The sequence below is a fragment of the Zingiber officinale genome, chromosome 10A (genome assembly GCF_018446385.1).
Source record: "Zingiber officinale cultivar Zhangliang chromosome 10A, Zo_v1.1, whole genome shotgun sequence".
In the NCBI taxonomy this organism is placed as follows: Eukaryota; Viridiplantae; Streptophyta; class Magnoliopsida; order Zingiberales; family Zingiberaceae; genus Zingiber; species Zingiber officinale.
Window position 1 is genome coordinate 78,168,749 of NC_056004.1, and position 16,057 is coordinate 78,184,805.

At 41.0% G+C, this 16,057-nt stretch overlaps 1 protein-coding gene across 1 annotated transcript; it reads right to left on the reverse strand.

Annotated features, from left to right (window-relative positions):
* Positions 1-1,096: 1,096 nt before the first annotated feature.
* On the reverse strand, positions 1,097-1,729 carry LOC122026719. Its single transcript, XM_042585444.1, has one exon. It carries the CDS (start codon positions 1,727-1,729, stop codon positions 1,097-1,099), a length of 633 nt encoding a protein of 210 aa, XP_042441378.1.
* Between the last annotated feature and the right edge of the window lie 14,328 nt (positions 1,730-16,057).

Genomic DNA, 16,057 nt, shown 5'->3' on the forward strand with positions numbered 1-16,057 from the left:
AAGACATCTCTGTTGCGGGTCAGGCACTGGATCAGTTCTTCTTTGAGCTCAGGAGGTAAATCACTAGCTACCCGAGTAAGACTCTTCGGAAGTTCTGGATATAGCTGAACTTCCTCCCAGGGAATAGGTTCTTCAGCCATAGGTAGGGGTTCTTCTTGGATGGCGTGCACAACCCCGTCTTGAGTCCTTTGTGTTTTGCGAGCTTCTACTTTGACCATGTCAATTTAGCATCACCGAGAGACCCGCTGTTCTCCCCTGACTTCCTCGACCTGCTCTCCGACCGGGAATTTGATTTTTTGATGAAATGTAGAAACCGCCGCCCAGAATTCATGCAAGGCCGGTCGACCCAAAATGACATTGTAAGAGGAGGGCGAGTTAACTACCAGGAAGGTGCTCCTCCTAGTTCTTACTAGAGGCTCACTTCCCAGGGATATAACCAGTTTGATCTACCCCATGGGCCTTACTTCATTACCAGTAAAGTCATATAGAGAAGTAGCCACTGGTTGTAGCTCACTGGCGTCGATCTGCATTTCTTCAAAAGCAGACCTAAATAATACATTGACAGAGCTGCCGGTGTCGACGAAGACTCTGGCTACGCGACTATTGGCTATGACTGCTTTGATGATAAGAGCATCGTCATGGGGCAGCTCTAATCCTTCCAAGTCTTGTAGTCAGAAGCTGATGACCGGGCCAGCAGCCTGCTCCTGGCTGCACCCTACAACATGGATCTCTAACCAGCGCTCATGGGACTTACGCGCCCGGCCTGAATCTCCGTTGGTAGGACCTCCGGAGATCATGCCTATGTCCCTGATGGTCGCGTTGCCCCGATTTTCTGCTTAGCGGGCTTCCCCTGGCTCCCCACCACACCCTTGGATCTGCTAGCCTGCCCAACTGCATTACACCGCTCTTTCATCATTCGCTCGACCTGAGGAGTCAACTCAGGGAGTGGCAAGCCCAACTCAGCAGCGCACCGAGAATCACGGGCAAATTAGAAGTAATCGTTGGTGGTGTACGTGTGGGACCGATGGTATATGCAATAACGCGGTCCCCAAGGCCTAGGTCGAGGGACCTGAACCGCAACTACGCGTGGCACCGGTCAGGCGTCCTGACTGGGGTGGAAAGTTGGCCGGGCGTCTTGAGCACGTGGGAGAGTTTGAGCAGGCGGTTGAGGTGCTCTTCTCTCCGGCCTGTTGGTAGAGGGAGGCGGTTTATCTACCTTCCTTCGCGCCGCCTGCACTTCTTCCACATTAATGTAGTTGGTCGCCTTCTCCAGCATCTCATCAAAATTCCTTACAGGATTTCTTATGAGATCTCTAAAGAACTCTCCTTCGGTCAGCCCATGAGAGAAGGCGCTCATAAGTATTTCTGATATGGCCGAGGGAACATCCTGGGTTACTTGGTTGAAGCGCTTGATATAACTTCTTAATGGTTCAGCAGACCCTTGCTTGAGAGTGAATAAGCAGTGGTTTGTCTTTTTATACTTCCTGCTGCTGGTGAAATGGCGCAAGAACGCAATCTTGAAGTCAGAAAAGCAGGCGATAGACCCATGCAGCAGTCCATCGAACCACTTTTGGGCAGAGCCTGATAGAGTGTTCAGGAACACTCGGCATTTAACGGCGTCGCTGTATTGATGCAGCAGAGCTGCGTTTCGGAACTTGCGGAGATGGTCCTCAGGATCTTTACTGCCATCGTATTCCTCGATAGCCGGGGGTCGGTATCCTTTGGGCATCTTTTCTTCCAAGATTTTGGAAGAGAATGACACTTTCTCTTCCAGTTCTGGTCGACATTCTTCGCGTGGGATAATAGACTTCCCTTTCTTTGAATCTTTTGGTAAAGAGCTTTCGGCCATATAAACTTATGGCTGCTCTTTGCGACTGTAACATCCAGGGTCTGGTTGATAGTACCCCTGACCCGGCTCTCTATAGAAGGCAGGAGGAAATTCCAGAGGTTGTTTCCTCTTGGACCCCCGGTCTGAAGTGTGAGCCAGCTATTTGGAAACTTCAGGTAACTTTTTAGGTCTGGGCACAGTAGTTTGTTGTTTTTTAGAGGCTGCCCGCTTCTTAGCCTCTTTGAAGAGCTCGTACTCTCCAGCGGTCATGGTTATGTTGATGCGACCAGAGTCCTCCATCGTGACGTCCTGGATCAGGTAGTTGTGTTCCTACAGACGGCACCAAATTTGATCCCGTCCAGAAGCTGAGTCGGATGAAGGTGGGTCGCGCTGTCGCTGGTGTTGACGGAAAGTCGTTGCGATGCCGGGTCGATCTGGCACCCACCGGGAGAGCCTACACGAGCGGATGACGGGGGGTGGTGATGAAGCAAGGGTCCTACGCACACTCAGACGAGTCCACGATTTGTTAGAGACCAGAAACCAGGGAAAAAGTCCCCGGGTCAGGCCCTCCGACGCTCAAGTCAAGTACTTTTTACCCAGAAGCACAGAGAAAGGATGAAAAGTGAAAGACGAGTGTGAAAAGACGAGTGAGCGTACCTGCATAGGAACGAAGCTTCCCTTTTTATACTGCTGTGGACGTTTCTGGAGTCTGGCGAGTGTAAGGGAATGTCGGATGTCAGACCTTGTTTGGCGGTGATTGACACGGGGTATCCTCTTATAGGTCGAAGGAGGAATCTGGAGGTAACGAGCCCTAGACCGTTAGCATATTCCCTGACACGCTGTGATTATTCTCTGACTGGTGGTTACGATTCCCTGACTTGCTTGTCGTGTAGTGTATGCTTGCCTCGACCTGTTAACCCTGGACTGGGTCTTCGTACTTGCCGACCCCGACCTGTGGGCATAGACCTGTAGCTAACTTGTACTTACCGTATCGCAAATCCAGATATGCATATTCAACCCTGTCCTGCACGTCTTGTCTCGTGAACTACTGACCTGCCTTACCTCGTATAGAGACTTGTACACTTTAGTCTAGTTCCGATTATCCTGCCTCCAGACCTGTATGCCTTAGTTCGATTCCACTTATCCTGACTCCCGACCTATACACCTCCGTCCGATTCCGTCTGTCGCGACCTGTATGCCTTGGTCTGTATTTCCCGACCTGTACACTTTGATCTATGTATCCTGCGCCGTAAAGCTATAAGTTTTGACCTGTATACTTGGCTGGCCCGTACCGACCTGTATGCTTTGATCCATGTATTCTACGTTATAAGGCTATAAGTCCTGCCCTGTATCCTTGGCTGGCACATCCCGACCTGTACGCTTTTGTCCAGATGTTCTGCTCCGTAAGGCTATAAGCCCTGCCCTGTATCCTTGGCTGGCATATCCCGACTTGTACGTTTTTGTCCAGATGTCCTGCGCCGTAAGGCTATAAGTCCTAATCTGTATCCTTGGCTAGCATATCCCGACCTGTACGTTTTGATCCATGTATCCTGCGCCGCAAGGCTATAAGTCCTGACCTGTATCCTTGGCTGGCACATCCCGACCTGCACGCTTTTGTCCATGTGTCCTGCCCATGTGTCCTGCACCGCAAGGCTATAAGTCCTAACTTGTATCCTTGGCTGGCACATCCCGACCTGCACGCTTTTGTCCATGTGTCCTGCCCATGTGTCCTGCGCCACAAGGCTATAAGCCCTGACCTGTATCCTTGCTTCCGAGTTCCTACTCGACGCGTATGCCTAACCTCAGATTAACACTTGTGCTTGACCAAGACCATCTTATAACCCGACCCTTCGATCTCCACGTATCTCCACGTAGGCCCGATTATTGACCTTCATGTAGGCCAGACTCTTGACCCTCTCGTAGGCCTAACTTTTGACCATCTCGAGAGCTTGACTTCTGACCCTCCCAAGGGATTGACTTCCGACCACATCATCTCCTTGACCCCACGATCATGCACCGTATCAGATACTATAAGCAATTTTGAATAAAACAAATGAAGGGTCATTTTTTTTTATTAATTCAAGTATTCAGCTATTCGAATCAACTAATTTTAGAAATAATCGATCAGGCTGTAAAGAAAATTTTCCTCAACCAGAGTAAATTCAGAAAGTACAAATAGATCATGGCGAATAGCCCAACATCACAAGTGATTTGAGCACCATGAGCATGTGATATGTCCTACATGAGAATTAAACCCTCGTTGCATGAAAGTCCATTCTATCATTTATCGCATCGTGCCCGAAGATGGAGGGTCATTCAATTTTTTTTTATCTAGCACCAAGTATCTAGCCCTTCGGGCCAACTAATCCTAGGAATGACAAGTCAAACTTCACAGAAGTTTCCCACCAGCCATCAGGATAAATCCAGAAGTACTCACAATGGGAAACCCAACAGCCCAACATCCCAGGTTTATCATCCTATTGAAGGAAAATGTCATGCAATGTGCCGCAGCTGGGAATCGAACCGGGCATGCTTGGGAGACTGCATGGGCGCGTTGTCGTTGCACTATAGTCTGGGGGTGAAGGGTCACTCACTTTTTTCTATTTTTTTAGATGACACCGTGTATCCAAGTTTTTGGCCTAGCTAATTTTTGGAAGTGATCTGTCTAGCCCCATGGAAGTTTCCTCACTAACCATTATGGTAAATTAGGGAAGAACACGTTAAGACTCATCCTGACAGTCAGCGTTCTTGGGTCCATTTCCCATTGAGGGAGAAATCCCTCACAATACACAAGAGTTGAGTCTTGAACTTCAAATGTTTGGTCTATCATTGAAGGGTCTAACCATGACACTCTGCTTCCGAGGACAAGGGTTACTCTCTTTTTTTTAGTTGACATTATGTATCCAACTCACACACTAATAGAGTAAATTGGAAAGCGCTTGTAGCAGGTGACCCATTAACCTAGCGTTTTTAGGTCAACTGGCTATTAAGGGAAATTTATTCGTTATTTCACTGAAACTGGAGCTCGATCCTTAGATGTATAAAAACTAAGAAAGTGCCCTATCGCTGCATCATTGTCCAATCACTTTTTTTTAGTTGGCAATAGATATCTAGCTTACACTAACTAATCTGGGGGGAAACCAACCTCAGCCCCACAAAAGTTTTCCACCGACCACCAGGATAAATCAAGAAGCGATCGTAGCGGGTATTCCATCAGTGCAGCATTCTTAGGTCAACTATCCATTAAGGAAAAATTTGTTCGTTAATTTGTCAAAGCTGAGACTCAATTATTAGATGCCTGAGAAATTGAGAATGTGCTCTACAATTGGCTCTATTGCCTCGAGGGTAAGGGTCACTCACTTTCTTTCTTTTCTTTTTTTTAGTGGTACCTGGTATCTAGTTTACACCGACTAATCCTAGGGTGATCGACCCAACTTCATAGAAGGTTTCTACCAGCCACCAAGATAAATCGAGAAGCGCTCATAGCGAACGACCCATCAGCCCAATGCTCTTAGGTCAGTCAGTGATTAAGGGAAAATTATTCATTAATTTGTTGAAATTGGGACTCGATCTTGAGATTCTTGGGAAACTAAGAAGAAGAGAATGTCACGTTCGTGACAGAGAAGAAAAGAAGAAGTTGAATCGATTAACTAATCGATTAAAATAATTTTAATCGATTCAAATAATAGCTTAATCGATTGAATTGACGAAGCTGTATTTTAATCGATTGAATTCTTAATTGATTAAATCAATCGATTCGATTCAATTGAATCGATTCAATGAAATCTTAATCGATTCAAAAACTCAATGAACAGTGATGAAGCATAGTACAAGATTTTTTTTCTTTCACGTGTATGTGCTGGAATTTAATTAAATATATTTATTAAATAAATGCATATATAAATGTATTATTACTTAATAAATATATATTTAATTAAATTATGGTTCGATTAATTGAAAATTGAATAAGACCAACTTGTCCAATCAAACCCAGATCTGATTTAAATTATTAGTTGATTTAAGCAGACTAGTTGGATTCAATGATACCTAGTTTTAGTTCAAATTATTTGTTGGTTTAACTAGTTCGGTTTATTATTGAATTAATTGGGGTGATTTTGATTACATAAGTTGGGATGATCGAATATGACCAAATTAGTTCTATTACGTCAGATTTGATCAAAAAGATTAGATTTGTTCTAATAGATTAGACTTAATCCAATGGGCATTGGATTGATCAAATGGACCTGAATTTGATTAATAAGTCTGAATTGACTTAAATGAGCTTAAATTAAAATAATAACAAAACATAGGTCAGAAATCCCTGTCTAATTATATTAGTTCTAATGAGAACAATAAACTAAGCTTAGGATCTAGATTCTTGATCAATTGGTCCAATCGGTCAGTCGACTTAAACTCCTGAAAATCAAGAAGATTTGTTTTTCTTGATTTATAATGATGGTTCTATATCTGTATAAATTGAATTAAACTGGTTTTGTACTGGTTAGTTGATTTTATACTGACTTATTTAAATTCAATTTTTCAGATGTCACGGACGATTACCACATTGACTCGTCGCGAAGTGCGGTGAAACTAGCTCCGGGAGGAGATCCAGAAGATAGAGTATAAGTCTGCTTATGGAGTCGACAGACATGTTAGAAGGCTTGATAGACTATTCTGGAAACTTGAGCAAGAAGAGTTTCCAGTCCTGGATAGTTTGAGGATCTGGGCATTGATGCATTCATTGCCAGAGTATCATAGGGTAATAGCAAACTATGTATGGGGACGGCATGAAGGATGTGTCACATATTCAGAACTGTGTGAGGAATTACTTCACTATATGAGTGAAGAAGAGCCTGAAGAGTCTGAAGAGGACCAGGAAATGTTCGAGGAAGATTTAGAAATGGATGTTGAAGAATCCTGAAGCTGTCCCATCTGAGATTATCCCAAATGAGTCCAGGTTAATAGGGATAATATTGGTCGCTGCACTAGTATTTGTCCTAGTGGGAGCGGTATTGGCCTATCTAATTTATTAGTGTTCTATTTACTGTCATTATGTATGAACAGTATTAGCCCATTTAGTTTTTGAATCATGTAATAATTTTTGTCGTTATATACGAATAGAGTTATGGTATCAAAACAATTATGTTATGTGCTAACTAACTTACCCATGATTAGTTCATGTAAAAATGATTAGTTCATTTCATGATTCGTTCATGTTAAATAATATGATTAGTTCATATATATATAATTCATTCATATTAAATGATTCGTTCATTAGATGTGATGTGTGTAATATAATTAATTAATGTTGATTAGATTAGAACATACAAATGATGAGTGGAAACAAGGTTATCACTTGATTTTGTAAACTAATTCTAATTTACACTGAGTCAATAATTAATTGCATACATTTGAATTACACTGAAATAATAAATAATGTGTTTATTTATGTAGATCATGACAACTAAAAACATCATAGCTGAACTCAATAAGGGAGAGAAATTATATGGGGATAACTACAAAATCTGGCACCTCAAGATATAATACGTTCTTGAGGAACAAGAAGTTCTAGAGGCTATAAATCAATTCATGGAAGAACCAGCTGATGGTTCTACAACACAGCACAGACGTGACCTTGATGCCTATAAGGCATGGAAAAGGAAAAACTCCATTGCTAAGGGAATATTGATTAGTTCAATGGTGGATGACCTGGTATTTGAGTATAAGACATTACCATCGGCTCATGCTGTCTGGGTAGCCCTTAGAGAAAAGTACAGTGGAGTAAATCTCAGTAAGCTCCGTCAGCTAACAATTAAGTTTAATAGCTGTAAAAAATGCTCGAATGTTATCATCGCTCAACATCTCAGGGAGATGGGTAATATGATTCGAGAGCTTAATACTGCTGGTCATGTGTTGACCAATGAACAATAGGTTTAGGCTGTTATCCGTTCCCTTCCTAATTCTTGGGAACAATGAAACAGAATCTGACTTATAGTGAAAGTATCAAGACTTTCACTGATGTCTCACGCCATGTTGAACTTGAGGCAGAGAGGATTGAATCCATAAGGATTTCTGGTCAAGCTTTTGTAGCTGAAGGTTCTGGTTCCAAGAATCAAAAAAGATGGTTTAAGAAAGGAAAGGGAAAAGGAAAGGAGGATAGTGTCGTTGCTGTTAAAAACTAAATCAAGAAGAAATGAAAGAAATATGGACAAAAACCTAAGAGTAAGTTGACTTGCTTCAACTGTGGCAAGAAGGGTCATTTTGCTCAGGATTGTACTGAGCCTAAAAAGGTAGATCCATCTTTAACTTCTTTCCACGAGTATTATGTTGCAAGTACAGTGTTGTTAGCTTATTCTTATCCTATGTAGATTGTAGATTTAGGAGCAATGAACCATGTAGCTCGTGATAAAGCTACATATGTGGAGTACCGTCGAGTACCAGCTGGCAACAAATGGATATCTAGGAAATAATGCAAGAATTGAAGTCAAAGGAATTGATACTTGCAATCTCAACTTATGTGGTGGACGTACTTTGTTTCTACATGATGTCCTGTATGCTCCTGAGATTCGATAAAATCTAGTTTTCGTCATTTGTCTTCTTGATTTAGGTTATTGTGTAAATTTTTTATAGTCATTGTGTGGATCTTCGAATTAACTCTATGTTAATTGGGCATGATTATGTAACAAATGGTTTTATGATTCTTGATGTAGAATCAAATAATAATAATGGTTATTTTTTAAGCATTGCTCTTACTAGTAATGTTGATGTTAATGATGAAATTTAGCATGTTAGACTATAATATATAGGACAAGAATGAATGAATAGATTAGCTAAGGAGGGCCTTTTAGGCACTCATGCTAAGATTAACTTGTCTATATGTGAGCATTTTCTTGTTGGAAAGGCAACTAAGAAACCATTTGGCAAGGCTATAAGGGTTGAATCACTATTGCAATTAATTCTTCCGGATATTTGTGGTCCAATGAATATGAAGGCTAGAAATGGGAGTTCTTATTTCATTACATTTATTGATGACTTCACACGTTTTAGTCATGTGTATTTGATTTCTCACAAATCTGAAGCATTAGATTGCTTTATTTGTTACTTGAACGAAGTTGAGAATCAATTGTAATGAAGGTCAAAACCTTGCGCACTGACCGTGGAGGTGAATATTTGTCTGGTCAGTTCAAGACAATGTGTAATGAGAAAGAGATTATTAGACAGCTAAATATCCCTAGAACTCCACAGCAAAATGAGGTTGCTGAAAAAAGAAATAGGACTCTTCTTGAAATGGTTAGGTCTACGATGACACAGGCTAATTTGTCAATCTCCTATTGGGGAGATGTATTATTAGTTGCGGCCTATATACTTAACAAAGTGCCTTTAAATTCAGTTTCATCTACCCCACATGAATGTTGAACAGGTAGAAAGTCGAATTTAAGTAATCTGAGACCTTGCGGGTCAGCTACCTATGTTAATAATAAGACTCACAAACATGAAAAATTAGGACCCAGAGGTAAGAAATGTATCTTTATAATGTATTCTGAGACTTCTAAGGGTTATTCTTTTATTAGTGAGCGACAAGATGGAACCATCTCTAAAATAGAGTCAAGAGATGCTACTTTTCTTGAAACTGAGTTCCCAACATGAGGTGAAGTTGATAAGACAATTCTGTTGAGGCAATTTCCCTAGGGCAAGTTTGACCAGTTTTACTAAGCTTGAGTTGAGTCAAGCTTGAGTTGGGATTTGAGTTTTGATGTTTGACAATATATGGAGATTACTGGAGCAATCGTCCGATTGTGGAGATGGTCAAGGGATTGACCAGGTTGATGAGAAGACAAGTCAAGTGGGTCAGTGTTGACCGGAGACTTGATCGGGTAAGTCCTAACTAGAGTTTAGGCAATGGGAAAGTCCCAACAGGAAGGTTGGCAAGAGTGAAAATCCAAGTAGGTCAGTGTTGACCAGACTTGGTGGTGAAAGTCCTGATAAGTGAGATTAGGCAATTGGGAAGTCCAAGCAAGTGGTCTTGGCAAGGTAAGTCCTAGTGTGACTTGGCAAGGAAACTCGATAACTAGGATGAGGCTGAAGGAAACTCCTGAAGGCAAGGCGTGAAGGATGGGTAGATATCCGAGGGACGCAAGGCTGATGGAGGAGGCTAGAAGACTAGTTTGAGGTTGATCGAGTGTGGTTATAATCTGACAACTAGGATGAGGCCGAAGGAAGCTCCTGAAGACAAGGCGTGAAGGATGGGAGATATCCGAGAGACACAAGGCTAATGGAGGAGGCTAGTAGGCTAGTTCGAGGTTGGTCAGGTGTGGCCAAATACTAGGCATGAAGACCCAACAGGTCACGGTTGACCGAGAGTTGGGTTGGAGAGTTTGGACTTGAGTTTGAGTCAAGTCCAGGTTGTTTCAATCGATTGGGCGATCGATTGAACAAGGCTCCAATCGATCAGTCGATCGATTGGAGTGTACTGCGAGTGTGGAACGACTCCAATCGATCGGTCGATCGATTGGGAGCATCACTCGCGAGCACAGAAGGCATCCCAATCGATCGGGCGATCGATTGGGACCTGGAGTTCTCGCGCGAGGAGTCGCGAGAACAGCTGGATCGATCGGCCGATTGATCCAGCCATATCCAGAGAGCACAGAATGGGTCTGAATCGATCGCCCGATCGATTCAGATGGTCCCAATCGATCGGTCGATCTATTGGGAATTCGACCGTTGCGCAGGTTGCAGGCGATGGACGGCTGGGATTGTGCAGAGCTGACGTGGCAATCGATTGGAGCTATTTTGGATCGATTGGAGGCATTGTATATAGCCGTTGCGGAGCGTTTTCTCCGCAGATCTTTGTGATTTCTTTCCTGCGAGCTTGTCCGATCTTCACAGCGATTTCTCCAGCACTCACGCCAGTTCTTGAAGGCACTTGGGGAACATCTCCAAGGTTCAAGAGGCAACATCAAATAGCAAGAAGAAAGGTGTATTTTCTTGTATCTGTGTATTTTCTTCTTGTATTTGTGTTTGTGGTGTGTGTGAGTTTGTACAAGGCTTCTCCGCCTCCGGCTGTGACCGAGAAGGAGGTTTTTCATAGTGGAGATAGGCGTGTCGTGTGAATCCTTGGATTAGTCACCTCATCTTGAGGTGGATACCAAGTAAATCTTAGTTGTTAGCGTTGTGTGAGTCTTGTATCTATTTCCGCTGCATATCATTGTCAAGACGAAGCAAACCAATGCAAGCGCGATGAGACGCTATTCACCCCCCCTCTAGCGGGCACAAAGGTCCCTACAAATTCCTATATATAAGATAGAGGAGGATAATATTCCTTTATCAACAAACTAGGAGATGCCTGGATCTAGTCAACCTAGTGGGAGTAATTTGTCACTGAATGAGTCAGTTTCTCAATAGTCTAACCTACGAAGAATTAGTCGTCAGATTATTCCTTAGAGAAGGTTTGACATTGAGAATGAGGCATTGATGATTCTCCCAGTTGATGATGAGGAACCTCAAACAGTTGAGGAAACTTTGAGATGCTCAGTTAGAAAAGAATGGAAAGTTGCAATGGATAAAGAATGGATTCAATGAGAATGAATCAAGTTTGAAATTTAGTCGATCTTCCTCCAGGCCGAAGGGCTATTGGGAATAAGTGTATTCTCAAAATAAAGAGGAAAGCAGATGGATCGATTAATCGATACAAAGCTCGATTAGTTGCAAAAGGATATACCCAAATGGAAGGTATTGATTTTGAAGAGACATTCTCCCCAGTTGTAAAGTTTGTGTCAATACGTGTCATTCTAGCTATAGTAGCACAATTTGACATGGAATTACATCATATGGATGTAAAAATGGCTTTCCTTAATGGTAATCTTGACGAAGAAATCTTTATGGTACAACCAGAAGGTTATGTTGCTGAGGGCCAAGATAATAGAGTATATAGACTTAAGAAGTCTATATATGAGCTAAAGCAAGTGTCAAGATAATGGAACATAAGATTTAATGAAGTTATTTTATCTTATGGTTTCGAAATGATCAATGAGGATCATTGTGTTTACCTTAAAAAGGAAAAAAAAAGAAAGTTTGTCATTTTATCATTATATGTTGATGATATGCTAATAGCTGGAAGTGACATAAAGTGTGTGATAGAAATCAAATCTTGGCTTTCATCACAATTTGATATAATAGATATGGGAGAAGCAGAGTACATCTTAGGAGTGAAGATCATTAGAGGTCGATCAAAAAAGCTTTTGGGTTTGTCTCAAGAAGCTTATATCACTAAGATGTTACAACACTTCAATATGTCAGATTGCAACATTGAACAGACGTATATAGCGAGAGGTACTATTTTGAGCAAAAGTATGTACCCCAAGACTCATGAGGAAATAGCCAAAATGAAGGAAAAATCATATGTCAGTGTTATTGGTAGTTTAATGTGCACTGTGTTGTGTACTCATCCTGATATAAGCTATGCTGTTGACTTAGTTAGTCATTTCCAGTCAAACCTAGGATCGAGACATTGGAAAGCGGTGAAGAGGATATTCAGATATCTCAAAGGAACAACAGATTATTACCTCTGTTTCCAAGGATCATATATGGGCCTAAGTAGCTACACAAATGCAGATTGGGCAGGGGGGCTTGATGATAGAAAATCCACATCTGGCTATATCTTCTTGCTGAATAGTGGCGCCATCTCATGGAACAGTAAGAAGCAGGCTTGTGTAGCCTTGTCGATAATAGAAGCTAAGTATGTGGCTTGTGCAATGGCTATGCAAGAAGTTGTCTGGCTAAGAAGGTTCCTGAAGCATCTGAAAATTGTTGAGGATAGTTGGAGTCCTGTTATAGTGTACTGTGACAGTCAAGTTGTAATAGCTTTTTCCAAGGATCCCAAATATCATAGCAAAGGCAAGCATATATAAATTAAGTATAATTTTATAAGGGATATTATTGACAAGAAAAAGATAATTCTTGAGTACATCCCTACACGAAATATGCTTGCTAATTCTTTTAATAAGTCATTGACTAAAGAGTCATTTCATGGACATGTGAAGTCTTTGGGACTTCGAAGAATGTAACTTATTGTAAAGACATTTTAATAAATGAAAAATGTCATAATCTATTCAGTGTATATGTCTTTGTTACATTCAAATAAAAGTCTCGATAAGTATGTTGGCAGATTGAGATTGGTCCACTCACATGGACAATCATCTCTATTTGTTAAGTATGAATAGAGGTAAGACCGTTGCTTATGGGATAGCTTATGTAGCTATGAATAGAGGCATACTCGTAAGTTAAGGTTGCCTTGATAATTATGTCAAGATGAGATCATTTATGTAATGATCAGAGTAAATGCATCCACCATTTACTGAATCTGCTTAAGGCCAGGTTGGAATTCATGTGTTGAATTCAGGATTAGATATTAGGTATGTCTAGATCAAAATCTGTATGATGTTAAATTTTGAGAAAAACATGCGCTCTTTTTAGTAAAGAGAATAACATCATAACATATGATTTATACCGCATGTGCTATGGCGACAAGAAGGGTAGTAGGAGAATGAATCTTTGCTTCTCTGCTATATGAGACCCTTGAGATTGTAAATTAATCTCAATCTTACCCTAAGTAACTATTTAGCTGTCTACTTGAAGTTCTTATCAGTGTCTGCTACTTTAGTATGTTTCCTATTGGATATGGATGATTCGGTCTATGGAGTATAACTAGGAAAGCGACTGATTAGAATAAATAGATTCTAGCTAAAAAGGAAGATTAAGATTGATTTACATCTGTGACATTTATTCACTGGTACCAGTTACATTTTTTGTTCAGTACATAAAATGTAATTGTAAATAATTTGTTTAATTGGAGATGTTGAATATACTCTTGACATATAGTCAATATGAGGGATTAGAGATGTTCATAATGATGTAAATATTTAATCTGGGATAAAGGTAAGTCATTGATGTCTCTAATTCATTCTAAAGAGCAACTATGTAAGGTGTAACAATCTTCTTAGCAATAAATGCTCAATATGCTTGATGTCGCATGAACCATTTTGCCTAATGTATGAAATGGATGTTCTTATTTAGTCTTTGTGACTAATTAATTTTGCTCTGGTCTTCATGACTTGATCGTCAAATAGTCTATATGACTTAATCGGTCTTTGCGACTAATTAATGTTTGGCTTTGGCATTGTGACATGATCACCTTATAGTCTATGTGACTGACATGGTCTATGTGACCAAATAACATTTTTGGATTGACTTAGATGAGTGGGAGATGTTGGACGTTGCATCAGTTGCAACATCAGGAAGATGAAGGGGTGCCCATTCACCTTCATCTTCCTCCATTGAAAGCCATCAAAGTATCGGTTAGTAACCGATGTTTTTCTTCCTATTTAAAATGGCGTCCAAGAGCAATCGGGGAAAAAGGAGCAGAGAAAAAAGGAAGAGGCAACGGTGATCACTATGTATAGTGGAAGCGACGGTGAGCAAAGGAGAACATCTGAGAGGTAAGGGATTTGGATCGTGAACCTTTAAGTACTTTCTGGTTACCTATGATCGTGCTTCCGACAATAGCGATGTCCGACGACTTCTTCGATTTCTTCAGGAGATCACTGCGAGTGGTTAAAGCTTTATTTTTTTTTTATTCATGCTGTCAAAAAGATACAACACTAAGTGTGCAGGAACTTAGGAATACAAGAAGTCAAGCGGAAGACGCAGCTAGCGAGAAGAATGACACAGGAAGGGAGTTTATGGGCTAGGTGTATATAAAGGATGAGGTGTTGTGGAAGAGTACACCAGCGAATGAGAAGGACACATGTGGTGGTCAGAAGAACGAGAAGTCAAGGAGGAAGGTTGCTCGAGGAGAAGGCCGGAGTCGGGTTTAAGTGAGCTCAATTTCTAATGGTCAGAGCATCACCCAAACGAACCGAGCGAAAAATGGTTAACAAGGGAAGTTAACTATTTTCGGATGAATAGTACCGAAGGCGCTTTCAAAGGCTTGGAAGGCGCCTTCGATAAACAGTGCGAAGGCACCTTCCAATAACCGGAGATAAGGTTTTATCTTCGACGAATAAGACTTATCTGTTGGAAGGCGCCTTGGACCATCTTGGAAGCATCTTCCTACCTCATATAGAGTTTTGTAGGTGCTATAAAAAGACCCCTAGAGGTAGGAAATAATCAAGAACTTGAACTACAACTCTTGTAATACTTTCCTAGCATTTCTTTTATCTTTTTAATGATTATGAGAGGTTTCTCTGCCTGCAACGAAGGAGATCTTTTAGTGTCTTTCATAGCCTTAGATTAACAACCACCTAGGTTATAACCAAGTAAAATTCTGACCTCTTAATCTTCCTTTTAAAATTATTTAATTTAGTTTTATTATTATTAGATTTAATTATGCTACTAATCAAGTCCAAAGATTGAGAAAGGTTATTTTAATTTTACAAGCAATTCACCCCTCCTTGTTGGGCCCCGCTACACTAATAATTGGTATCAGAGCCAAAACACATTAGAAGAACTAATCGTTGATTGAAGCACCAAGACGATGGCTAGGCCGAGCATCTATCTACCGAAGTTTGAGGGAGAATTCATGACATGAAAGAAATGCATGGAGGTATTTTTTAAAACAGACTTTGAATTTCTTTCAATAATTAAATATGACTTTATAGCTCCTAAGGACCCACAAGGAGGTGGAAAAGAGGAATATCAATAGACCAAGAGGAGCAAGTAGACTCGTAGCAAATGGATGAGTCGAATTCCATCTATTGAGTGTGCTACCTCCGCAAGAAGTCAGTAGAATCGGTGCCTACAACTCAGTAAAGGAACTTTGGGAGAAGTTCCTGGAGGTGCACGAAGGTATGTCCGAAGCTAAGCTTGCAAAACGGGATCTGCTCCGGAACCAACTAACCAACCTTCGGATGAAAGAAGGAGAGTTAGTTTCACAACTGCAAGCCAAGCTGAAGGAGTTAATAATTGGACTTATGAATCTTAGAGAACAGGTAATAAACTAAGATTCTTTAAGGTATACCTTAAATGTTTTCCCTAGGACACAAGACTAGACGTCTATAGTAGACTCTTATTATATTTCAAAAGATCTAGAGGTAAGTACCTTAGAGAGTTAATTTTCTACTTTAGAACTTCACAAATCTAGATGTGCAAAATTAAATGAGCCTAGCCGGAACATTGTCCTGAAGGGAAGAATAGATGATCAAGACTCTGAAGCATCCATCGATGAAGATGAAG

Coding starts and splice junctions, on each gene's coding strand:
- LOC122026719 (XM_042585444.1), bottom strand. CDS start 1,729: ATGCCCAAAGGATACCGACCCCCGGCTATCGAGGAATACGATGGCAGT.